At 42.1% G+C, this 27,579-nt stretch overlaps 1 protein-coding gene across 1 annotated transcript; it reads right to left on the reverse strand.

Annotated features, from left to right (window-relative positions):
• cops8 (COP9 signalosome subunit 8) lies at positions 1–27,251 on the reverse strand. Its single transcript, XM_003215146.4, has 8 exons — positions 27,071–27,251; positions 23,085–23,155; positions 21,286–21,334; positions 15,276–15,408; positions 9,016–9,123; positions 7,755–7,817; positions 6,097–6,138; positions 1–1,299 (listed from the first exon to the last, which is right to left on the reverse strand). The coding sequence occupies exons 1-8, from the start codon at positions 27,152–27,154 to the stop codon at positions 1,220–1,222; spliced, it is 630 nt and encodes a 209-aa protein (XP_003215194.1). The 5' UTR covers positions 27,155–27,251; the 3' UTR covers positions 1–1,219.
• Between the last annotated feature and the right edge of the window lie 328 nt (positions 27,252–27,579).

The raw sequence follows: 27,579 nt of genomic DNA on the forward strand, positions 1-27,579 counted from the left end.
TGGTGTAAACATGTTTTAATATTACCAAAATTAAGCTCCCAAATACTTACAGAGCTGAAGTTTAAATTTTCTTTTCAAATAAATAATGGATTGAGATTAGCAGTTTTGTTCAGGAAGAGACTCTTGAAAGAAATATACACATATTAGTGCCTTCTTGCACCCAAGGGCACCTGAAACATCATCAGATGGATATAGTAGTAAATAAGAGAAAAGTGTCAATATAGAAGCAAACAGCAACCATTTCTGAGAATTGAGCCATTTAACAATGACAGGCTGATTGACAGAAAAGGGGGGAGAGAAAAAAAGAATGAAGAACATTTAAATGCAAGAGAACTGCAAGTTTTTCTTCTTCCAACATTAAAAATGCACATCAGAAGGATCCCAATCCAGCAATATTCTATCAGACTCAAAGTTGCAGTACACTTGCAGCCATTTGTACCATAGGTCTGATTTTCCAGTGACAATAAACATCTTCCAAATGCAAGGACAGGTAATGAAAAACTATTGACCAAAAGAGGGGGGGAAAGACAACAGTCTCAAAGAAGTAACAGTTGACACTATTTAAAATATTATATACCTAAAACCTGATGCAGATATCATGCAGTTACCATTCACCATGAAGCATTCTAACCTCCACATTTCTTCTCTTCTCACAAAACAAAGCATACCTGTGGCTCTGCAGAAGACCTATTTGGTGCTCAAATATTATATTTGAAAGAACAGGTAATGTTGTAACAAAGGATGACATTTTTGCTTTAAGTAAGGAGGTTTCATTGGGTAATTAAATGCTGCAGTCAACTGCAAAGAAATAACGTCTACTACATAGTCATATTCCAGTACCTATGGAAAGACCATTTTTGGGAAAAGGACAACCTCATTTTTCCCCCAAACACATTGCTTCTATATTCTTTCAGTATTTGATTTCTTATCTGTGAATTGCAATCACCAAGACTTTTCAACATCTCTAATAGACTGCTGCTTTCCTCACAATAAAGAGCAAGAACTGAAACTGTAAAATGCTCTGCACCAGGTTGACAATGATGAGAGTTAAAGTGAACCAAAACCTTCCTTCAGCAAAACACTGACACAGATGAAATAGAAAACGATGTTTTACCAGCATATTCCATAACAGTGCATACACTGCAACATTCAATAGGACAAAAATAATCTCAAAGGGGTCTAGGAGAACACAGCTCTCATGAAAGAGTGAGTGGGGTCATCAATTCTCAAGGAAAGCCACATAGTCAGTTAATCGTGCCAACTGCTGTTCATTAGGGATTGGTGGGACTGGAGCAGGTTCTGAAAAGGAAGAAAACACAGTGTTTTTATGATTTTGATTCTTGCCATTGCCATCATTATCTTTATATCCTGCCTTTCCCCTAGCCTTTTAGAATCAAAAATGAAAAACACACAATACTAGAAAAATATAGCAATACTATGGCCCTCAAAATGAGCCCCGGTGGTGAAGTGGGTTAAAGCACTGAGCTGCTGAACTTGCAGACCGAAAGGTCCCAGGTTCAAACCCCGGGAGTGGCATGAGCGGCCGCTGTTAGTTCCAGCTTCTGCCAACTTAGCAGTTCGAAAACATGCCAATGTGAGTAGATCAATAGGTACCGCTCCAGCAGGAAGGTAACGGCGCTCCATGCAGTCATGTCGTCCACATGACCTTGGAGGTGTCTACGGACAACACTGGCTCTTCAGCTTAGAAATGGAGATGAGCACCAACCCCCAGAGTCAGACATGACTGGACTTAATGTCAGGGGAAACCTTTACCTTTACTATGGCCCTCAAACATTGGGGGAGCCTGCCTGTACACAATTAGTAAGCACTGTATTTCAATTTGTAACATCTAATACAGTACAGTTGGCCTCTGTGTCCACAGCTTGAACATATTTTTAAAAATCCGTTAAGGCAAACCTTGATTTTGCCATTTTATGTAAGGGACACAATTTTACTATGCCATTGCGTGTAGTCAGACTTTTGTATCCATAGGAGGTCTTGGAACCAAACCCCAGTGGATACTGAGCATCATTCATGGTCATATACCCTATACTTGCATTTGTTATAGTACACATGGAATTCTGCAAGAAGTTTAAAATCATCCACAAGAGAAGGTAACAGCTACAAGTGGCACTTGATATCTGTTGTAGTTTGGTTCCAGTACCCCCTATGGATAACAAAATCTATGGATACTCATATCCCATTATATAGAGTAGTCTCACTTATCCAACTTTTACTTATCCAATGTTCTGTATTATCCAACACAGTCTGCCTTTTAGTACTCAGTGTTTTTGTAGTCAATGTTTTCAATACATTGCAATGTTTTGGTGCTAAATTCATAAATACAGTAGTTACTACTACTATTACTACTACTACTACCAATAATAATAATAACAACAACAACAACAACAACAATTTATTTTTCTATCCCCATCTCCCCTAAGGGACTCGGGGTGGCTAACATGGGGTCTATCATGTTGGGTGCTGTTCAAACTCACACTGAAAGAGCCATTTCTTCAGCTGCTTGATGAAGGCAGACAGGGTTGGGACCAATCTAATCTCCCTAGGGAGGGAGTTCCAAAGCCGGGGGGACACCACAGAGAAGGCCCTCTCCCTTGTTCCAGCAAGCCGAGCCTGTGATAGTGAAGGGAACGAGAGGAGGGCCTCCCCTGAGGATCTGAAAGATTGTGCAGGCTCATAGGGGAAAGGCGGTCGCGAATTAGACAGGTCCCGAGCCGTTCAGGGCTTTGTAGGTGAGTACCTGCACCTTGAATTGGGACCGGAAAATGACTGGCAGCCAATGGAGCTCCTTGAACAGGGGGGCTGACTTCTCCCTGTAAGTTGCTCTGGTTAGCGGTCTGGCTGCCGATCGTTGGACTAATTGAAGTTTCCGGGCCGTCTTCAAGGGCAGCCCCACATAGAGTGCATTGTAATAATCCAACCTGGAGGTAACTAAGGCATGGACTACCATGGCCAAGTCAGACTTCATGAGGTATGGTCGCAGCTGGCGCACAAGTTTTAATTGAGCAAAGGCTCTCCCAGCCACCGCCGACACCTGAGCATCAAGTGTCAGCAATGAGTCCAGGAGGACCCCCAAACTGCGAACCTGCACCTTCAGGGGGAGTGTGACCCCATCAAGCACAGGTTGCCACCCTATGCCCTGATCAGTCGAGCGACTGACCTGGAGGACCTCTATCTTGTCAGGATTAAGCTTCAGCTTGTTCGCCCTCTTCCAGGCCATCACAGGCACTGGTTCAGAACCCGAAGGGCTTCCTTGGAATTCGGTGGAAAGGAGTAGTAGAGTTGAGTGTCATCTGCGTAGAGATGGCACCGAACTCCAAAACTCCAGATGACCTTTCCCAGCGGTTTCATGTAGATATTAAAAAGCATGGGGGACAGAATGGAACCTTGCGGGACCCCACAGGTCAATGGCCAGGGGTCCAAGCAGGTGTCCCCCAGCTTCACCAACTGAGAACGGCCATCCAGAAAGGACTGGAGCCACTGCAAAGCAGTACCCCCAAAGCCCATCTCAGAGAGCCATCCCAGAAAGATACCATGATCAATGGCATCGAAAGCCGCTGAGATGTCCAAGAGAACAAGCAGGGTCACACTCCCCCTGTCCAGTTCCCTGCAGAAGTCATCCACCAAGGTGACCAAAGCCGTCTCGGTGCTGTGCCCAGGCCTAAAACCAGACTGTGACTGGTCAAGGAAGTCAGTGTCATCTAGGAATCTCTGGAGCTGGGAGGTGACCACCTGTTCTAGCACCTTGCCCAAAAATGGGAGGTTAGAAATTGGTCGGTAGTTACCAAGGAGTCAAGGGAGGTCTTTTCCAATATCGGTCTCACAATAGCCTGTTTAAGGCTTATTGGGAATTTCCCTTGAACCAAAGAGGTGCTTATGATAGCCACAAACCAATCAACCAACCCGCTGCTGGCCAGTTTAACTAGCCAGCAGGGGCAAGGGTCCAGAGCACAAGCGGTCGCCCTCACAGCCCCAAGGATCCCGTCCACGTTTTCAGGACAAACAAGCTGGAAAGAATCCCACAAAATCTGACAGACAGGTGCCTCGGTTACCTCCTCTGGCATTGCATTTAAACTGGAATCCAAGTTGGAACATATCCGAGCGACTTTGTCTGCAAAATGGTGCACAAACTTGCTACACCGAGTTGCCGAGTTCTCTGAGAGCTCCCCCACCTCAGGGGGGTGAAGGAGCTCCCCGACAATCCGGAACAACTCTGATGATCTATTAGTTGCAGACGCTATGCGGGCAGTCGTAAAAGCCTTCCTGGCTGCCCGCAAAGACGCAGAGTAGGCCTTAATTGCGGCTCTAGCCCGTTTTTGGTTGGAGATGCTGCGACTCTCCTCAGTGCGAGGCGGCAGTGGTGACAATGGCAGTCCAGGGCCCAGTTTAGCAGGGGTCCAACCTCGTGATTTATAACTTGCTGGAAAAGACAACCCCCGGTTTGATGGGGAGGCTGGCGATGAGGCAAAACCACTAAGACATGGTGGACCACCTCCCGGAGAGGCGAGGGACAGGAAAATGCTGGGAGCTTGAAGATGGAATTTCAGGGAGAGGGGAGGGAGGAAGAAGGCAGAAAAAATGGCAGCGGTGTTGTTAATGGTGGCCACAGCCAAACCTCTCTGAGGCTTCCGCTCCCTCCAATAGAAATGGCGAGGCCCCCGGCTCCCAGCCACCAAGGTCCAGTTGCGGCCTCTGGGCCAGCAAGCTATGCTGGCAACCATCCAAAATCCTCCCCCTTAAATTGGCAGACTAGGATGGAATAGTAGCACCACCGATCAAGGTTCGTACTCCCCTTGCTCCAGCAGATGAAACAGTAGCAGCCAAAGGGGGGTGGGGAGTCAGCCAAGCTGACTCACAGGCAAACCGCTTCCCAAATGAGCTCCTCTGCTTCAGAGGAGGGCGCGCCCGCCTTCCCACTAGGTCTTGCTGGGAGGGAAGTAGCCGGTGAGGTCTATTCAGGCTTTCCAAGGTGACTCTCCCATCAAAGGCAGCTCTCCCAGCCCAGCAAAACCCTGGAGCAGTAAAGGCAGGCCTCCCGGTCCGGCGAGGCCTGCCCAAAGCAGTCCCAGGGATCCTCTGATGCGGCGACTCTTCCGGGTGGCCGTGACCAGGGTGTGGTGGTGGTGAGCCGGCCTCCTGGCCGGCAAGACCAAAACCTCCCAAACCGGTGAAGTTAGCGGCAAGAGACCAGCCAGGCGATGTTCCTCCAACACGCCCACTTGGAGCGATGGGATGGCAATGACCGCAAGGTAGTTTCCTGGATTGGCCAAGCCAGTAAGGAGCCCTCCGAAATCTCAGTCATGATGGTAATTGGGAGGTAATGGTGGCAGCGCTCAGTTGTTGCTCTTGAGCGTCTTTTCTTTTCCCCTCCTCCAGATCTTAATATCGGACCTTTAAAGACCCTTCTGGGGTTTTTCCAAACCCCAGAACGATCAAGACACAGGATGGATAGGGAGGAAGGGATAGGATGCAGCAGGACAGTCAGATTACCGCGGATTTTGTTTCCCTTTCCCGGAGCCCATCATTCTCCCTGCTGCCTCGCCACCATCTTGTTTTTTTTCTCTTCATAATATTATCATGTATTGAACTGCCTTTTCTGATAATTTGTTGTAAAACATGATGTTTTGGTGCTTAATTTGTAAAATCATAATATAATTTGATGTTTGATAGGCTTTTCCTTAATCTCTCATTATTCAACATTTTCGCCTATCCAACATTCTGCCGGTCCTTTTATGTTGGATAAGTGAGATTCTACTGTACAATGGAGTAGTAGAATGGCATCATTACATAAAACAAGAAAATCAAAGTTTGCTTTTTGAAATCTTTATATATATATATTCAAAGCTACTGATAGTTTAATCTATTGATACAAAATACATAGATACGGGGAGATAACTATATTTGCATTATTTTGCAACCCAGGAGACAGTCAACTGAGACAGGATGGAGAAGAACACTTTGAATTCTAGGAAGATCCACTTCCAAGGAGTTGCATCTGTCCTTGTATTTAACACATTTAAGACTCCACTATCAATGTGGAATATCTTTAGACAGCCCACAAATATAAACACATACCTGATAATGGGTGAAATCTGTTAAAGGAAGGTTCTTGGGGACCTAAAACATATATACACAAAATGTTTTATGTTTTCATGGAACATCAACCTTAACAAAATAATTCTAGATGTTAACACCTAATTTCATGAAAAAATCTGCAGTCGCTGTCACCCAGATTTTGCTTGCTACATCTTGCTATGTTCAGTAAATCGTTTCAAGAAAAGGCTAGAAAAGAATGCCTGACAAAACATTGCCTATACATTTGAAAAATTATTTATCTGTCATCGAACAGTCAGTATGTATGACTGGAGTAATAATTATTATCGCAGTAGATAACATTACTTAATGGATCAATAATTTAACAATAATAAACCACAACAATTTAAGAAAATCAAATTGAAGTACCCTACAAATCTGGGGAAATACCAATTATCAGTTCATCCATTAAGAATTGTACAGAGCCAGTGTTTAAGAATATCAAGTTATACACTAAAGGTCCAATGATATGGATAAACATATTTTTTCCACTTTCAGGTGTTGGTGCTTGACTACTCTGTCTTTTTATTCTTGAATTACAAGCTAAACAAGAGATTTGTTTCCTTTTTTTAATCACAGCAACAAAATTCTCCACAGAGTGTATCACATCAATATTGTTTTGGACTAAATGGGATCAATGCAAATAAAAAAAATATTTGAATATTATATTCAAGCATGTTGCTCCTATATTAAAACAGCCACTTTTGAAGTCATTTTAAAGGATGTTATTTTAAGATGAAACACCTTGGAGGTGAGGGAAATCTCATTCCACAGGAAGCAATATTTCAGAATTGCTATAAGTGAAGAGATTTCGTGATGTTAGCATATTTTAAGGTGTTTTGGTATGTTCCCGCACACAAGCATTTCCTCACATTTCCAAGACTGTCAATCTGTCCTGATTAACCCATCTCAGCTGAAAAACAACTGTTTGCTAGAGAACAATTGTGTGTTTATGCCCTACAACGTGGTTCCAAGTTCATTTTTTAGGGAGTTCACCCCAGCAAATCACACTGCTCTTAGAAAGAAGAGCTTTTTTGTTATTTTTAAAAAGAACATTTGCAGGGGATACTTTGGTATGCCAAAGGGAAGGCAGTAACATAAAAAGTGAACAGCTAACACACACTAGAGATACTTTATTTAGTTTGGAGCACATCATTTTAAACCAATAAATAAAGCACACAGCAGCCCATGTGTTCTTGCCCTTTACTTCATTAATACATCTAGCACAAAATGAAAGAAAGAACTAGTTTTATGCTAGGTGATCCTTCAAAATGGCAACCCTATTTTCTGACACGGCTATGTCAGTTAAGGTCACTGGAAAACATGTTGAGCTGAGTGCCAATAATTCAGGAAAGAGTTTAAGGCACATTGTGTTCGACTACATCTAAGAGCTTTGCATTCTAAAATGTTTGCTTAATTAAACTTGCCTGGGCCCATATGAGGAGGGCCAATTCATGCTTCTGACATCATGCTTCATGAGCTTCCCTGTTGTTTTAAAACTTTGACTCAAGGAGTTGTGTGCAATTTCTAATTATGTTTCGAACATTTTTCACTGAAGGCAATGTTGATCAAAAATGTCCTGTCCCCTCCCATACTTTCCACAAAAATAAAAATCTTCATGGAGCAAGAGCTCCACCTACCTGGCTTTTTAGGCATAACCATGCGAGTGGATGAATCTGCTTGCCAGCCCTGATCAAGCACGCCTGAAAGCATAATTTAATTTCTCTTATTATTACAGCCAGGGGCTAGATAAGGAAGTAGTATACATTCAACTATCTCTTTATCAATACAAAAACAATAATTCCTATTTTTTTCTAAACTATTATGCTTTATTTTTGTTTTGAAGCACACTACTCAAGCTTCAAGGGCCTCTTCTACACTGCCATATAATCCAGATTATTAAATCATATTATTCACATTATCTGCTTTGAACTGGATTATATGAGCCTACACTGCAAAGTCCAAAGCAGATAATCTGGATTTTATATGGCAGTGTAGAAAGGGCCTGAGTCATTTGAAAAGCATAAGCAAAATGGAAGTACAATTGTTTAATTACCTTGGTATCTTTAAATGAGAAAGAGTGAAGTATTGGACAAGTTCACTATCTTTTATTTTACTTTGAACACCCTTTAGTCATAATAGGATTTGTTTTTTATCATTGCAGTCAACTCCTTTTCCTTAGTAATTTGAATATCCCATGCATTCTATGAACTGAAGTACGTGTGAATAGTTAATTAAAGTTGCCTGGGCCCATATTAGAACAGGGCCAATTGATGCTTCTGACATCATGCTTCATGAGCTTCCCTACTGTTTTAAAACTTTGACTAAAGGAGCTGTGTGCAATTTCTAATTATGAGAAACATGCACATATTTAAAACCATGAATATGCATATATGGCCTGATATAACAGTGTCTCACTTCTCACTACAACTTTTATGCATCTTTTAAAATATATATTTCTAGAACTGCATACAGATTTATGTTGTTATTGAGACATAGCAAAACAGTGCAGGGGTGAGATGTGAGTACCATCAGTCAGAATCACTACAGAGTATGGAACAACTATTACACATGTAACACTTTTGTTCCTGGGTTATAAATGTCCATTCCTAATTGGTCTACCATAAAACATGGAAAACGTTTTTTAAACTGCAAAAACTTTGTTTTTGTGGGACACCCTGCAGCACATTTTAACCAATTCAACATAGCAGCCACAAAAACAAAGTTACTATAGTATAACAACCACTTTCAAAGTAAGTACAGCACAATTGAACAGGAAATGATACTTTCAAACCAGGAACAGAAAAAAATTCAATTTTTGTTACACAGTGTTATCTATAGCGAACGAACACAAGGCCAATCTAGTACATGCACACTCTTGAGTAAGTGGCTTTTCAGTACCTTTCACTGCTTCCTCTACAGGAAGCCCAACAAAGGCTGCAAAGTCATCTGCGCTTATTGAGGTATAGGCTTGAGACACCAGTCCAAAGGCTCGCTGCCTAGTTGCATCTGTAAGAGGGATAATTGTAAAAATAAAATATTGTGAATCATTTCTGAATTTGCACAATAAAATTTCAGGTTTTTAAAAATGGTTTCAAGCAAATATGAACAGAACACTGCCATCTGACCTTACCTAGGGAAAAAAAGACTTTCCTTTATAATATCTACTGAAAAGTAGTGCTTTCACAACTGTTATGTGTTTTTCCCCCAACTCTCTTTACCTGTAATAGCATGCAGGTCAGATATAGATAGAGTCTTGCGGCATCCCATAGCTTCATGGCCATGAGGCTAAACCAGTGCAACTCTATGGAATGAGCCCTCTCAGCTGAGAACAGAACAACTATAATATAATGCCTCTGTCAAGCTATCCATTTGACAGAACTACCCTTACTGTAACTACTAGACCTGTAGGCACCTTTCCTTTTGAATCCCACACTTGATCACACCACTACCAAGGAGGCACCTTTTTATTTCATTTACTTTCATGAAATACTTTGTCAGTATGCCCCTCATCTCGTGCTTCTGAGGCTCCACACTCTGAAATATCTCAGCTCTCCTTTGGATTACACCTTCTCTCCCTGTTAGCTGATAACCATGAGCTGATCAGTTACTATATAAGTTCACTCAGCATGTATTGCTGCCAGAGTTGGAATCCACTTAATCCAAGTATTTGAAGCCTAACCTAACAAAGTCATACTCTAACTCCCATACAGGACTCCCATGGCTCACCTCAAATCCTTCACTCAAATGTACTCTCCCTACATTCTACTACGAACTCCCAAGCAATCACCAGTTTCCTTATACATCCCATAATCTCCCAGTTCTAAACACCACCTAATATTGCTTACATTTATGTCAGTACTATATATAACTCTTTATCCTAATTTCTATTAATATAAAACAGCCTTTGATTCCCATCCCAGGTTTACTTTGGTAGGAGAGTTGGTCAATGGTATCAAATAGGCTTGTGTATTTTGGCTGAACCTTGATCCGTTTCTGCTGCCCAAATTTTGAGAGACCCCCAGATGCGTTTTCGCATGCCTCCCGAAAACGGACGGGTGCCGAATAGCTGTTTTTGGTCCACAGCTAGATCTGGCCCATTGGCGGCCAATGGGGGGCTTCCTGGGTTCCCCTTCCCATCATTTTTTAGGGCTATGACCATACTTGGAGAGCACATCTACGACTATTATCCCACCAAGGTTCATAACATATGGGTCATCCCCTGATTTTTTTAAGGAATTTTTTTTTCTTTTTAGAGATAAAATCTCCTGACACATTCCCCAAAAGGTATCTTCCTGCTGGCCCCGCCCTGTAACTTCTCCAGGAGCAGGAGCAGGAGCAGGGCACCATTCCTTCCTGCCAAATGTCAAAGATGAACTTTCACATCACACAGTCCAGTGCCCCACTATTACACTTTCTTCTTTACTAATAAAGAAATAACAAAAAGCAAATTCTTCCAAAACTTTTGCATTTCTTGTTCTCACAAAACATACTGGAAGAGGCCAGAAGCAGCAGCAAGCATTGTCCCCTTAATAGAAAAACACTTCTGTATGATCCAATGGGGGGGGGGGGGGCATTTTCAAAATGTATTGTGGAAAATCTAGCCATGTTTGAGGGGAAAAACATGTTTTTGGAGCGTATTATAAGTCTTAGTGGTTCAGAGAAGGTCATCAGCTTCACTGAATCAGAAAGGTGAGGCAGTGGCAGCCCCAAAAATGAGCAACAGAGGGGATCAGGGACAAGGGGAGACGACTTCAGGTGGTCACCCCGCCCCAAAAAGAGCCAATCAGTCCCGCAAAGAAGGAAAGGGGAGGAGAGGGAAGGATGAGACCCCCAGGATGGCTGGCAGTCAGGGGCGGAGTGGTTGGCTGGCCACCCCGCCCTTTCTAAGTCTAGCAGCTGGTCAAACAAGAGAAAAGGAGCTGATGGCCTGTGTGGGGCAGGCGACGCAGGGTCAACAAGAATACTCCCACCGTGAGGAAGGTGAGCATGCAAATTAATATTTGGACAACGAGTGAGTCGAAGGGGGGGGGGATGCTTGGTGCAGCAAGGAAGGCAATAAGGCTTTGTGAACCTCTCCTCTGCTCTATTGATGATCTTGGTGGCCCTGTGGATCCAGGATTTTCCTGACTGGGATTACATCATTTGAGAAAAAATTTCTACCTCTTTTGGACTGCATGTAGGCCAAAGACAATATGGTTGGCTGACTGTTGCCACTGCAGCGCCCGTCAGTGGCTAGAAGAGAGGCTGCCACCTCCACGGAGGGAAGGAATGTGACAAGGCCATGTCTGACTGGAAAGACAAAAAAGCTCCTCCTGATGATGAAGAAGAAACTAAACTACTGGATTGGGGCTAAAATATCCTTGTTTGGGAAACTGCTAACTCTATAAGAGAACAATATGTCGGACCAGTAAACAAAACCAAATCACCACCACCACTATGGCTTCCTACAGCGTTCCAAAACCTACTCCCCCTTATCTAGTTAACTAATACACTTAAAATTATTTGGAAGAGATGTCTGAGGGGAATATTGAGATGGATTCCCCACAAACCCCTCAACATGTGGGTGACGTGCCGCTACAGCTGGCAGTGCGTGGGGTGACCTGCAGGTGACAATGAGGCAGCAGAACCCCTGGCACCTGGAAAGCAAAGGTCCACTGTTTGGGAGGACCACTCCCTCAGTTTGGATGAACAAGACCTTCTGGTTGAGACAGTTGTGGCCAATCACCTTCTCTCTCCTTTGGGAAAGAAAACAAGACAGCTGGCGGTCAGACAGCCACTCAACTACTTTGCCCTTTTAGGGGGAACTTCAGACATTGCTCTGTCTGAAGTGGCACTGCCAAAAGTTTAGCAATTTTCCAGACAAGGATAATATCGTTGGCTGTTGCTGAGTTGCTGTTTCCCTCCATGCGGGTTAGGTGACTCGACATGTTTAAATGGCATCCCCCGGCTGAGACAGCAGGCTTAGCGCCAAACATTTCCGAACAACCCAATGAAGTTCACTATGCCTCAAAAATATTTGTCAAGACACTTAACTGCTAAACTTTTTGTTGGAAACAGCAACCTTCTCAAGCCTCCACTAGTTATGTGTTGTGTATATAATTCAAATTGCTTACTGTATTGTATATGTGTGTGTACTGATATGCAATTTTACCGTAACTCTTTGTTGTGGGAGGAGCTACAGACCATGTGATCAGATCTGGGCTTGTTCAGGACTCAGGCTCCATTTTAGAACAGATCAGTTTAGACTTCAGTAAGAACTGTATGCTTCAGACTTCATTGCAGGAACAGTATGCTTAGAGACTCCATTGGACTTTCAGGCTAGACAGAGACTCTTCCTCTCCTCTTCCTTTCCCTCCCTCCCTCAAGAGAGACCTGGAAAGTGGGGAGGAGAGCAAAAGCATGGAGGAGATGCCCCCTCTCGCGATCCACCAGCTGCCTGGGGTCACCTTCTCTTCCTCTGCCCCCACTCCAAAAGGAAGACCCGGATAGCGGGGAGGGGAGCATAAACACAGAGGAGATGCCTCCTCCCATGATCTATCAATCCCGCTCCACGTGGAACAAACAAGAGGCAAAAAGTGAATTGATCGGCAGAGGGAAGGAAGGAGGAAGGCTGTCCAGCCAGCAGGACCAGGGTGGCATTGCCCAGCAGACCCAGACTTGCAGCGGCAGCAACACAACCTGCTTGCCTTTCCACTGCACCATCGATCGCTCCTTCGCCCCAGACCCATTCAAGGAAGCTGTTTGGTGGCTCTTGTCTCAGGGAAGCCCCTGAGGTACTGCCGTAGCCCAGGAAATGGCACAAGACTGAGTAGGAGGCCGCCGCAGCAGCAACAGCCTCGCCTCCAGGCTCCGTTTCTGCCAATGCTGTTATTGCTGACAATCCTCCTCCAGCTCGCTGCATGGCGCTACGAGAGGCTGCGCATTGCATGGAGCCGAACACTAGCCTGCCTCAGAGCCACAAACTTTTCCCCTCAGCGGCCCGCCTTACTCCAGCTTATACCTTGACTCGAGTATAAGCTGAGGGGGGCTTTTTCAGCCTAAAACAGGGCTTATACTCGAGCATAGAGTTGTTGTTGCTGTTGTTGTTGTTATTATTATTATTATTATTATTATTATTACTTGAAACTCAGAAGGCAGAGAGCACAGAGAGAAATATAAACAGAGAAAACTTGTTTAAAAAGGAATTAAATTATAGGTAGGTAAGTAACTAGATAATTTTCTGAGAATGAGGCTTTTCTGTTTATTTGTTGAGATTATTATTTATTATTGTTGTTGTTGTCTTTTAAAAGTATTTTTGAAGGAGAGGACGGGAAACAATGGGTTCTGGCAAAGTTTCTCCACAGATGGAAGCCCAAAACTAGGTTTTGTACTTGTTCTTACTACTGGCAACAGCCAAAAGATGATTACTAACACTTATTAATAATCATAGTTTTCTGAGAATTCGGCTTTTCTGTTTGTTGGCTAGGATTATTATTGTTATTATTAATCATAATTATATTTTAAAGTATTTTCTGAAGGAGAGGAGGGGAGGAGAAAAAGAAGCTAAAGGGTGACTTAAGGATCTCAGAGCCATCCAAATATTTTCAAAGAAAAGCACACCAAGAACAAAGAGATGCTCTTTGTTTCTCCCAAGTCCCCATGCCACCCACCTGTCCCGCACTTTCCCAACTCCCAGTTCTACTACGTAAAAAGAATCAAGAAAATGAAGGATCGGAAAGATTTAATATTAGAGAGAGGCCAAGCCAAGCCAAGCCAAAAAATAAAGCTGGGAGCGAGTAGCAAGGCAATCGGACTGAAGCAACACTCTAGAGCCAGGATGCAACTGAGAGCAATAGAGGTGCTTGCTCCATTAAATAGACACAGCCTATGTAAGACATGTCACAGTGTTCTTCTATTCTGATTGGCCCAACAGGCAGGGCTCACAGGGAAACCCCGTGTTAGCATGCGGCAGCCTCTTTGCACGCCACATGAAGTTGAATTGAAGAGGAGGAGCTGTGATTGGCTGCTGTGTGGCCCGTTCGGCCAAAAAAAACCCATGGCAGCTGAGCCTTTATTGTTATGGCCAGCCGAAGAAGCCGGATTGGCCGAGGGGAACCAACCAAACTGAATCTGTGTACAAGCCTAGTATCAAAGGCCACTGCGATATGCAAAAAAGCAGGGCAGGGCTCCCCTTATCCTTCACCCAGTTTTCTGTGACCAGGAAGTCCTCTTCAGGAAAGGGAGGACTGCTGCCCCCACTCACAAAGGGGCAATTAGCTTTTCTTACATACTGAAATTTCTACCTCCTCTTGGACTCATTCAATCAGTCCACTTGTGCCGGATCAAGACAGGCAAGGGTTAAGCTTCCACATGCCAAGATCTTTCCATAACATTTTACTCTCCTGCATTTCATAGCATATTTTTATACTATGTCGTGTTTTATTTCTAATTGTATATCTAAAAAGCATGTTATATTTTATGTTTGTTGGTCCACACGCATTTTAAAACATTGGGAAAAACATGAAACAAGAAAAAATAAATTGGACAGAAAGGACTGATATAAAAAACTAAAAATTGCCCTGAAGAGTAAAGCTGAAGAGGAAAAAGCAAGAAGCACAAATAGGAGAGAAAAGGATGACGACAACAGAGAAGAATGGAAGTCAACTTTTCTTCTACACCTATCCATTTTTCCTTTTTCCCTCTATTCCTTTCTCCTTTTTTCTTTCTCTTTTTTCTTCTTTCAATTGGTTTTTAACCCCCCCCACCCTTATTTCCCCTACCTTACACTACTATTTTATATATGTTATAAGATACTTTAATAAAAATATTTTTTAAAAACTGACCAAAAGAATATTCTGAGGTAGACTAATTCATTGGCCTTGGTCTACATCATCAGATCACCCCAAGTGAAACTTATCTCAACAAACTTGACCAAAGAAGCACTGAGCACTCCTCTGGGGCATTGCAAGATCAGCGGCCTGAAGTTTTGTCCACATTCATTAGATAAAGTTTGAATCGGGTAGTTATATATCCACAGGAAATGCAATTGGGCATTTCTTTTAAATAAAAAAAGAAAACATGACATTCAAACAGTATACATAATTAAGATTTTGTGCAACTTCTGTGAAATCACAGTCATCATATAGAGTGGAACAGAACTAACAGAACAATGTTTGTACCTCTCAGTGCTTCCATGATTGGCTGAATAGACTCCGACCACTGATGTGCACTAATTGTTGTATAAATTCCAGGAAAATCTCTCTGCCAGATTCTTTGCCCTACTGCCCAAATTGCACCAAGTTCAGGATTTGCCTGCAAAAAAAAAGGAGTCAGAAGGAAGCCACATTTGTTTCAGAAATCACTAACCTCAAAGCAACACTCCTAATCAAAGTCCATGTTAGGTTATGCAAAATACCGTTTTCCCATATACAAATGTAAACCTGTCTGACATGTTCAGCAGGAAATATCCTACTTTGTACTGTATTCAATTGACAACAGATATAAAGCAGCTGGAAAGAAGAAATATGAATTTTCTCTTGTAGCAGCTATGACAAGTCATGTTTTGCTATCTTTCTATGTTGCCTTCTGAAGAACTGCTGTTCTTCTAGACCAGGCATAGGCAAACTTTTTTGTTTTGGGGCCACATTGAGAGCCCCGCCGGGAGGGCCGGGCTGGACGGAAGTAGGGCCCGGGAGAGGGTGGGGCCAGGGCAGGGTCTGTATCATCCTCAGGATGTCCTCACAGCACAAGGACAGGGCTGCTTGCCCCATCTTTATGCCAGGAGGAAGGCGGTACACGTGGAGACTGCCCCAGTCATCCTCCCCGATCCTCAGGCTGTCCTCTTGGCATTATGCTAGGAGGAAGACGAGACAGGTGGAAGCTGAGAATGCTCCGGAGGGCTTCAGTCGCCACGTGCCTTCCTTGAACAGTACTCCCAGCATAAGAATGGGACCGCTTGCAACATCTTTATGCTGGGAGGACGATGAGACACACAGTGGCTGAGAGCGCTCCAGATGACGCTCAGCTGCAGTGGACTGCCATGTCCTTATGCCAAGAAGACAAGGTAAATGAGGAGGGTCTGAGGTAAGCACCCCAGGTGTCGCAACCAGCCTCCAGGCTTTAGTTTGTCCATGCCCGCTCTAGCCTGTTATATATATATTTTTTCCTTCCAAAATTCTTTTAAAATATTATCATTTTTGAACATTTACTTTTGCTTTTTTTTTTAAAGCATTACATTACTTTATCTATCTTTAGCCACTTAGTTCTTTATTCTGAAATGAGAAAGTATATACAGGCAGTCCCTGAGTTACAAACATCCAACGTACATAGTGACAAACGTGGGTGAGACAACAGGAAATGAGAGAAATCTAGGGTAATTCACTCCTGAAAAAATTATCATGAGGAAAAGGTATATCCACTGAAGTTTTATTGCCAATTTTTGTTTCCACAACAAGCCCTTTTTTTTCAAAGGCCAATTATCACAGGGACAGAAAGTGAGGCAAAATCTTCTGAAAAGGGGCACAAACAGCAAAACAAACATCAGTTATGTTACCCTTCCCTATGCTGTCCAAAGTTTATATATAGATATATGGCTGGAGTTACATTTTTAAATATAACTGTTCCAACTTACAAACATATACAACCTATCTTGTTAGTAACTTGGGGACTGCCTGTATATTGCAATTACAACATTACAAGGAAAATGTTAAAATATAGAATGAGGACAGTATAACTCGGTTGAAACTCCCGTTTTCATATTAAACCCTGATTGTTTCAAATCATAAAATTCATTCTAAGCCCACTAGAAGGAGTGCGTCCTTGCTAGTTCCCCTGAACCTCTCAGCGGTGTTTGATACTATTGACCATGGTATCCTTCTGGGCTGCCTTTCCAGGATGAGGCTTGGGGGAATTGTTTTACAGTGGCTCTGGTCCTTCCTGGAAGGCCGGTCTCAGATGGTGGCTCTGGGGGACTCATTCGACCCCCTGGCCGGTGGCCTGTGGGGTCCCTCAAGGTTCAATTCTGTCCCCCATGCTGTTTAACATTTGCATGGAATGACTGAGAGAGATAATCTGGAGTGCTGGAGTTGGTCTCAAATTTATGCAGGTGACACGCAACTCTATTACTCTTTTCCACCTAAGACAAGGATGCTGTCTTGATCCTGAATCGGTGCCTGACATAAGTAATGGACTGGATGAGGGCCAACAAGCTGAAGTTAAATCCAGGTTGCGGGACTACAGCCTGTGTTGGACGGGGTCACACTCCCCCTGAAGACACAGGTGCACAGTATGGGGGTGCTCCTGGACTCATCTCTGACCCTGGAGCCCCAGGTGTCGGCAGTGTCGGAGCGCCATTACACAATTAAAACTTGTGTGCCAGCTGTGCCCGTACCTTGAGACACCAGATCTGGCCATGGTAGTCCATGCTTTAGTCACATCCCATTTGGATTTCTATTATCAGCTTTACCCACTGTTCTTTCTTGGATTCAGAGATGGAGGACAAAATGATCTGTGCTACCTGAAGAGTTTGCTCACTAAATGGGTCTTCACTGTGGAGCCTGTAATAGTCTTCCAACAGGGTAGTTGTATCAGGAGTAATGCCCTGAAGGTAGTGTGTTCTGCAGCCTATCGTTATAGAAGCTAGTGAGCAGATTTTTACTATTTCGATAAAGCGCTCGTATTCCTCAGGAATTGGGATGACCGATATGATCTTGTCATCTTAATATGTCTGAGAGTTTAGACCAATATGCCTTTCTGATTCAGAGCATTGCTGCACAATGCTACCACTTATAAATAGGAGGTCTGGGTTATATCCTCGGAGCCATCTCCCACTGCTATAGAATGGTGGGAGCTTACTATCATGGATAAGCAATAGTTTGTGCAGGATTTGTTACAGAAGTCAACATGAGCAGGAGTAGTCAGAAGGCATGGAGGCTGTTAAGACAATTGAGCAATGATCCCTCACAAACTAATACCCATGCCAACATAAAGGCAGATCAGATAGCACATCAATTTCTGAAAAATGGGAAACCCAACCTTGCCACCAAAGAAGAAAAGAAACCAAGTCAGACAAACAGCTAATGAGAACAACAACTGTCATGAAACTTTTACATCTACTGAATTAGACATGGTAAAAATGGCAAAGCAGCTAGCCTGGATGATTTACAGATGGAACAAATTAAGAACTCTGGCCCAAAAGCAAGGTGCTCACTGCTGAAGGTTACGAACAACTCATTGCATCCTGTCAGATCCCCAAAATTTGGAGGAAAGTAAGAGTCATAGCCATCTTCAAACCAAGCAAAGACTACAATGATCCAAAAACTATAGACCAATTTCCTTGTTGTGCAATCTTTACAAAGTTCTGGAGAGGCCTATTTTGTATAGAATTATGGAAAAAAATAGACCCATGTAGGATTCCACAGCAAGCTGGCTTCAGGAAAAACAAAACCTGCACATCACAAATATTGAACCTGACTCAGCACATAGAAGATGGTTTTGAAAGGCAGAAGATTCTAGGAGCCATCTTCATTGACCATACTCTGGACCGTGCTCTGATTTACAAGAAGCACGGCTTGAATATCAAGCAAAATGTGGGTGCTAGAAATAATATCATACAAAAGCTGGCACAACCTGGGTTCACAACCAAACACTATGGCCTCATCAAATGCATTGAGCAGTTAAGAACTGTTTAAAATAAGAGCAAGAAATTTAAGAATATAAAATGAAAGGTGGCACTACAAATAGATGAATGTTAGCAGGGTAATCAGTCAGGCAGGGGCCATGAAATATTATCCGGCTTCCTCTCCATAAGCTAATGTACACAGGGATTATTTTATTAGCTTTTTAAAGGAGATGAATGAAGGGGCAGTACTAACCTGTTGTTTTTATCTATTTTTAAATTTTATTTTAAAGTTAATTTAAGATGTTGTTTTATATTGTATGGGCACTGAATGTCTGCCTTTGTTTGGAAGCCGCCCCCTTGAGTCCCTTTGGGGAGAAAGGACGGGTTAGAAATAAAGTTGTTATTGTTATTGTTGTTATTATTATTTAGTATTACCACCTTTAGATGGGACATGAGAGAAGCCTCTCACAAGGATGGCAAAGCATCGGATATCTGGGCATCCCCTGGGCAACGTCCTTGCAGACGGCCAATTCTCTCACACCAGAAGCGACTTGTAGTTTCTCAAGTCCCTCCTGACAAGGAAAAAAAACACCTTTACACAAGTAACAAAATTCTCCATTAAAAAATGAAAAATTAAAAAGATGCAATTTTTCTGATTTTATTACTAGTTTTCCTGATGTTGTGTAATGATTTAGTTATCAGTGTATTATTTTATTGTGTGCATTTATATTTGCTATATGTTGCCCTGGTGGCTATGGCAGAAACGTGGTATAAAGTGTGAGCCTTCAAGTTACTTGCTGACTTATGCCAACACCATGGATTTCATAGGGTTTCCTGAGATAAGGTATATTCACAGGTGGTTTTGGCAGTTTCTTCCTCTAAAATATAGCATAGAGCACCTGGTATTTCTTGGTGGTCTTAAGTAAATAAAACTATAACTTGCCTGCAGAATTAATGTCGCTTTCACTAGTTAAAGGGTAAGCTCCAAAGTCATGTTTATGCCTCAATTTCCAATGTCTTTGTTGCTCCTATTTATGTCTTCTGTAGCACAGCTCCTTACCTTCATTTTGGTATTCAGTCCATCCTAAATGGTATTTCATTCTTAGAACTATGACGATTTCCCACAAATTATCCTCACTCATGCCATGCAGTGATATGTGACCTTGAAAATGACCTTCTCCTTTTGTTCTCACTCCTGGCTTGCTTTTGTCTTTTTCTTCTCTATATATATTGAAGCAGAAATCTTCCTCCAGTTCCTCCTCAGACCCAATCCTCTCCTGTCAAGTGCAGTGCAGAGAAGAATGTGTTCCTAGATGCCTTCTCTTATTCCTAATTGCTACTTCAGAGAGTGGCTGGGAAAAGACCCTTTTGTATCTCAGCATGGTTCTCCCAGGATTTGAGACTTTAAAAAAGATGCAAACTTGCATCATTTTCTAGAATATCTGAACTGAAAATTTCATAGAAATTATTTACAACTAATCATCTCATTTTGGTTTAAAAGTACTACCCCTCCAAAAGATTTAACATTCAACATGATTCCCAAAATCTATTTATGAAGCTAAATCATCATATACTTCATAAGATACATATAATCAAAAAGTTGGAAAAGACCATAGAACACCCAATCCAACCTCCTGCCATGCCGGAAAAGCACAATCGAAGCACACAGCTTGGAGAGATAACATGATAGACATAGCTAAATACTTGAAGTGATGTCACCTAGAAGGCCGAGCAAGCTTGTTTTCTGTTGCTCCAGAGATTGGAACATAAACTAACTGGTCTCAAATTACAAGAGGAGGGGTTTCACCCAAACATTAGAGGGAAAGCATCTCGATAGAACAACTATTGGACAGTGAAATTTGCTATCTCAGAGGATGATGGACTCTACTTCTTTGAAGGTCCTAAGACAGGATGGCCATCTCTTGTGAATACTTTTAAGTTATGTATTCCTACATGGCACAGGTTTTGTCTTTATGGCTCCTGTAATCCATTCAAACAATCTGTCTAGGATTCATACACATTTCAAACCTGCATAATTTCCATCCTTCCTGAACAGAAGCAAAATTCACCATGAACAAACTGAAAATGAAGACACTGTTGTAGTGAAAGTCAGATAGGGCGAAATACACAAGTGTGAAATAGTGAAAACATCTTCTACTGTCTCTATGACATACAATGAGCTCCAGATCTGCAATTTCAATCACCCGCCATTTAGTAATATGCAGCATAATCATCTGTGTTTCTTTCTATCTATGTGAGGTCCCACAACCAAACCCCTGTGGATACAACAGATCCACTGTACTCTAAACTATGTAGCTGAACTGATGACGAACCCTATTGACATATACATTCTCTCTCATGAAAACTGAAAGAGACAGACAAGTTTTAATAATAAATCAACAGTTATCACATTGAAATACACAAAATACACAACATATCTATTGACACAATGGCAATAACATTAATAGATAATAATGGCAAAAGCGATCTGACTACTATCTATTTTAATACCTCTAGGAAACGAAACACATAAACCTATAATATTTTTTTATAGTAGTGAAAGTACTTACGGACTTAATCGCAGGAGGGATTCGTTTCCATAAATACCGTGCATTATTCCTGAAAATATAAGAATAACACTATAATTTTATAATATTGTCTACAACTAAACAGAAACACAAGAACTACAATCAAAGATACAGAACTTCAGGCAAAAGGACAAGGAATAATAATAATTAGTGGGCGGAGTGGCCTTCCTTTTTCTCTGGCTGCAGGAACAGAGGCAGCCAGAGCAACATGGCAGACATGGAGCAAGGGGACAGCAATGGGGTAAATAAATAAATAAATAAGTCCGTGATGAGCGAACCGTGAAGTAGCAGGGGAACACTGTATACACACACACATATATATATCACAATAAAAAGCAAAAGGACAAGGAAGATCCATACGTTGCAGTAGCATTTTTAGTAAATTACTAGCTTGGTTACCCGGTGTTGCCCGGGTTATTTGAAAAAGTCAATTTTTAATAGTTCAAAATGCGTTTTGGGTGAACTACAACTCAAATCATGCCAGGTTAACCCCGAGAAACTTCATGAGTACTTAAAGTTTGTTATGTTGGACAAGTTTGCTCTGGATACATCATTGCTGAGGTTCAATGTGCTCTCTGGATGCAGGGGAAACTACAACTCCCACTATGGTGAGTCAGTCCCCTGAAACCCTTCCAGTAGGTTGAGTTAGTCATGATGGTTCTGTGTGCCAAGTTTGGAGATCACAGTTTCCCTGGTTGTGGGGGAACTACAACTCCCAGAAAAGGTCAGCCCCCCCCCCCCCAAAAAAAAACCCCTCAAGTAATCATATTTCGGCATATCAGGTATATGTGCCAAGTTTGGTCCAAATCCATCGGTGTTTGAGTTCACAGTGCTCTCTGGATGTAGGTGAAGTATAACTCCCCCAAATCAATGTGAATTTTCCCCAAAGACCTCCAGTATTTTTTGTTGGTCATTGGGGTTCTGTGTGCCAAGTTAGTTCCAGGTCCATGATTGGTGGAGTTTAGGATGCTCACGGATTGCAGGTGAACAATATATCCCAGTACCTACAACTCCTATAAATCATGGTGAATTCTCCTCAAACCCCTCCAGTATGTTCAGTTGCTGATCAATTCCTGTTTGCTGTGTGCCATAGAAAAGAATAGGAAAGGGTTAAGGGAAAGGCAGTGGGGGGTCACGCAAATTCCACACCAATGGAGAGAGTAAGGAACACTTGGATGTCTGTGGTGGAGGAAAGACAAAAAAAATAGGATGAAATTGTCCCCGTATGAAAGCCTTCACTTGGGTGGTTGGCAGGATGGTGTTTGTGGAGGACATTGGCAGGGTTTTTGGACATGTTCACAATGCTCACTATATCCTGCAAAGTCATTGGAGGGGGGGGGGGGCATTGGTGTCTCCTGAGTAGTGGGAGCTATAGCTATTTGTGGAAGTGGGAGCTTGTCTGTGTAAGTGGACACTCTACCACATACACACATACATATTTTCACTTTTATTATGTGTACAGATATAGATTAACTTTCTGAAGGTATTATCACATCAAAGACAGACATAATTCTGTAGAATACTGGCTTGTTGTGAATAACTGGGTATATTAGTGAACACTACGTGATCACTAAACAAACTATTATTAACTATGGATCTTATGAAGTGGTTCTCTATTGCTAAATACAAACCATGAACCCTGACTTATTTCTGCCCTGATAGTACACATCTTACAATTTTAAACTAGTAAGAAATACAGTGAAAGTAAATGTATAGGCATACAGCATGCTACTATACTCCCTTCAAATCCCATATTAGAGACATTAAAAATAATTACTTACATGTCATTATGCAAAAGATACAAAGCAAGGAGTTGGGCATAAACAGGTGGTGTTGCTATTCCGCCGGGGGCCTTTAAAAAATCAAAGTGATTTATTTTAGATAATCCTTCCTTTTCCCACAACACCAATAAAGCATGAATTACTCTGCCATATAAAATCTTGTTATCTGCTTTGAACTGGATTATATGGCAGTGTAGAAGGGGCATTAAGACCCTTTTACACTGTCCTTGTATCCCAGGATCTGATCCCAGGTTATCTGCTTTGAAATGGATTATATGAGTTTGCACTGCCAGATAATCTAGGATAAACAGATAATCTAGGATCAGATCCTGGGACATGGGGCAATGTAGAAGAGGCCTCAGACTCCTAGAAACCTATCACATGAACTGCTTTCAAGACAATTGTCGCACATCCTATATCACAGCTGTGTTTGGCATCCAAGGCACTCTAGGGCCCCTTCTAAAATCAAGATTATCTGATTTGAACTGGATTATATGGCAGTGTAGATGCATATAATCCAGATCAAAACAGATAATGTGGCAGCGTAGAAGGGATAAAAGGACAATTACAAGAATGACCCTCAAACTCACATTTACCAGGTCTTGTTTTGACTTCCTAAGAAATTATTTGTTACTTGTGTTCCACATGCCATTTTCTGCTATCCTCAGTTAGGGGAAGCGGTTCAGTTTGTCTCTGTGGCTTCAGAATGCGTCAAATTCCACAAATTTAAAAGCGAGTCTGAGAAGAAGGGATATTCACTAGTTCAAAGAGATTTTGTAAGAAGCCATTTGTAACCAGAAAATTAGAAAAATGAAGACTGCAGTCGTGAATAAATTTTAGAGGATTTGGGGACAACATTCCAGGGGTTGAAATAGAGAATACATCAGCTAAAACCACTTACCATCAATATTTTAACTTTTGCAACAGGGAAAAACATACAAAAGGTATGATCAAATGATGGTGTGATCATCTGGAAAGTCCAAGAGGGCTGGGCTGGGACCCCAGGAGCAGTAGATTCCAGTGTAGCCCAAGATATATATTATTAGTACACATGTTTATGAAATATTTGGGGTATCTCAAGCTTTAGGGCACCCTAATGCCTGAAATATTTCTCTCACAACATACATTAGAATGGGACTCTTCAGGCCCTTTAGCTGTTGCTGGATGGAGGTTCCAACAAATGATGAGGAATAATTCAAGAAGTTTCCCTCGGGATGAGATAGAGCAGAATATAAATAAAGTAAATAAATAAACCAACAACACCTAGAGGGTCACAGAATTCTCACCAAAGATACATGACAGAAAGTTGTGCCATTCTGTGTAGAAGTGCACAGAAAAATAGAATATCACCTTACTTTAGAAGGACACAATCAAAACTCACAAAGTGTCTCTATTCCACATACATATGCTTCTATCACATAGTCACGGCTTCCCTTGTATTATTTATGAAGGTACATCTATCCAAGGCTCTTGTGACAGTTTGAGATGAGAAATACCCAAAGGTGCTTTCTCCACCCATAGCATTAAAAAGCTAGACAAAAAGGGATGCTTTCCTGTAAGGGCTATATTTGTATTATTTATGTCATTTTTATAATGGACATTATCATGCTTAAGCACTTTGCAAAATGTACACTTTTGTTCACTGGCCTTGCAGCTGTGAAATTTGGAAATGCAAAAGCTCTCTGATAACAAGGCCCAGAAAGGGAGACAGCCAGGACAGCTGCAGGACAGCAGTAATTTTATCTTTTTCCTGGGAGAACCAAAGTTGGAGCCAAGGAGGAAGTTGATATTTCCCTCCAGTCTGTGATAACAGATAATACCAGAGCTGCACATCTTAAGGTGTTGGCATAGATACAAGATATGTATCTTCTATATGTTTCTTTTGCTCACTGGTGATAATGCTTAATTGCCAAAGGTGCCTTGCTACTATGGTTTGTCACTGTCAAAACAGTTTTGTGGCAGGCTATCTGCCTCTGGCAACCCCAGCTGGTATAAGTAAATGCCTGCATTTTTCCTTTTCACAAAAAAGTCAGAACCCAAAACTCTTTCATCCTCACATTTGACCTGCACATTCAAATGGTTAAGATCGCTACCATTATGTTTCTCCTTGATTCAAACCAAGGAAAAAGGCTCATAGAGTTCCTCTCCTAAATAATCTCATCAATGGCTGGTTGATAATTTCATAGACTCATAAGAGTTGGAAATGAGCACATGGGCCATCCAGTCTGACTCCCTGCCACGCAGGAAAAGCACAAAGTACCCCTGGACAGATGGCCATCCAGCCCTTGTTTAAAAGCCTTCAAAGAAAGAACCTCCACCATTGCATTTACTGAAGTTCTGAAAAGCTGTTAAGCGGGCAGAATGTGTTTTGCCCTGTGAGAAGATGATCTGTATTTAGGAACATTTTTGAGACAAGTACATGTGTAAGAGCTATAAGCTGGCTGCTCACAAATAAACTATGGACTCGACATTTAGAACGAGGACCACCATTCCCTAAATTATGAGACTTTGCCAGCTGACATTAATACCATTCTTAGGGATACAGAAACCAGACACATATGAAAGTAAATGTATACAGCCAGGGTTGTGATACTGAGCTCTAGTTTTCATGCAGAACAGGGAAGGGACAAATCTACCCATATTTTTTTCAGTTGAAGCCATGCAAGTGAGTCCACATATTCATCCAACGTGCTTGAACTGCTTGCAAAACTTCCAACACAGCAAAAAGTATGTCTTATCGGAAAGGCTTCAGATCAGAAGAGTTTTGATTTTATTATTATTCTAGAATACCTGTATATGTACTTAATTATGTATCTTGGAGATATCTCAAGTCTAAGGCCCCCTTCTATACTGCCATATAATCCAGTTTAGAGCAGAAAATCTGGATTTTATATGGCTGTGTAGAAGGGCCCTTAAATATGAAATACATTTACTGTATGCTTCACATAGGTCTTATACACATAGCTTGAAAGTAAATTTATACACAATAAAAGGATGTGTGCATTGAATCATTGGAAAACAAAGTTATCACTCTTTCTGCAACCCATCAAGACAATTTGAATATTCAAGTTTTGAATATGTTTTTCTTATTGAATTTTTAAAATACCAATGATATTAAATTCTTCCTTAATGTTTGTATAGTTGTAGATTTTAAATTGTATAGAAATGCTTTTAACTTTGCGTATCCTTGTGAAAAGAAAAGCAATGTTTAAATAAAAATAACAATAATAATTTTGGAGTAAGGATAACAGATACCTCTACTGTACACATATATACCTATACCGTATAGAAGATCGCATCTCATGAGCTTTTCTCTAAGTCTGAGTTGCTCAAACTGTTTTGGACTTCAGATCCCACAATTCCTAACAGCTGGTAAACTGTTAGGATTTTTGGGATCTGAAGTCCAAAACACCTGAAAGAGCAGAGTTAGTTTGAGAAACGCTGCCCTACGTTCGCGGACTTTCTCTTACATCATGGCGGCTGCATTAAAAGACTATAGGTGCATCCAGACTGTGGAATAAATGCAGTTTATACACTACCATATAAAATCCAGATTATCTGCTTTGGACTTGATTATTTAGCAATGTAAACTCATATAATCCAGCTCAAAGCAGGTATTGTGGATTATCTGCTTTGATAATGTGGATTATATAACAGTGTAGAAGGGGCCTGGCACCACATGCTCAATGCTCTGGAATCAGTGTTTGTAGTTTAGTGAAGCATGAGTACTATTTGGCAGAAAATAAAAACGACCACTTCCATGCGTCCACAGCACTGAGCCATGGCAGTTAAGGTGGTGCCAAACTGCATTCATTCTACGATGTGTCTATGCAGAAACTGGTGAGGGCAGCGCATTCATTCCCACTTTGCTCCTTCAGTGCAGGGAGACCGGCTTTCAGGCGAGCAGCTCAAACTCTGTGTTTGTGAGGGTGACCTGAAAGCAAGAGGCGAGGGAAGCCTATTCCCCTCCCGCTACCCTTCCAGACCTCCAGCTCTTGCGTCTCGCATTGCTCCAGCAGCTTCCGGTAGCTGAAGGCGCCACTCGCCGCCGCCATCACGGCCACTGGCATCTTCGCGCCCGCTTCCACTCCCACCGAAGAAGCGGGGAGACGGGCGCTTCCTGGAGACGGCGGCTGAACCAGCGCGCGCTGCGTACGTAAACTACGTAGCTTCCTGCCCCGGCGCGGTGACGTCACCCCAGTCCTCTCCAAGGAGAACGGCCAGGATCATAGAGATAGAAAAAGTGAAGAGTACCGCGCGAGCCGCATTTAAAGTTTTAGCCGATTGAGGGTGCCTCTGCTGTAGAATGAATGTGACTGCCAGGGTCCAATGCTATGGTATCCTGGTAGTGTGGTGAGACATCAGCACTCTTGGGACAGAGAAAGCTAAAGATCTTGTGGAACCACAGCTCTTGATTCTATAGTTATGGCAGTTAAAAGTGGTGCCAACCCGATTAATTCTGCAGTGTAGCTGCACCCTATGCTGATTGGGACAA

Source organism: Anolis carolinensis, chromosome 1, assembly GCF_035594765.1.
Source record: "Anolis carolinensis isolate JA03-04 chromosome 1, rAnoCar3.1.pri, whole genome shotgun sequence".
Taxonomy (NCBI): domain Eukaryota; kingdom Metazoa; phylum Chordata; class Lepidosauria; order Squamata; family Dactyloidae; genus Anolis; species Anolis carolinensis.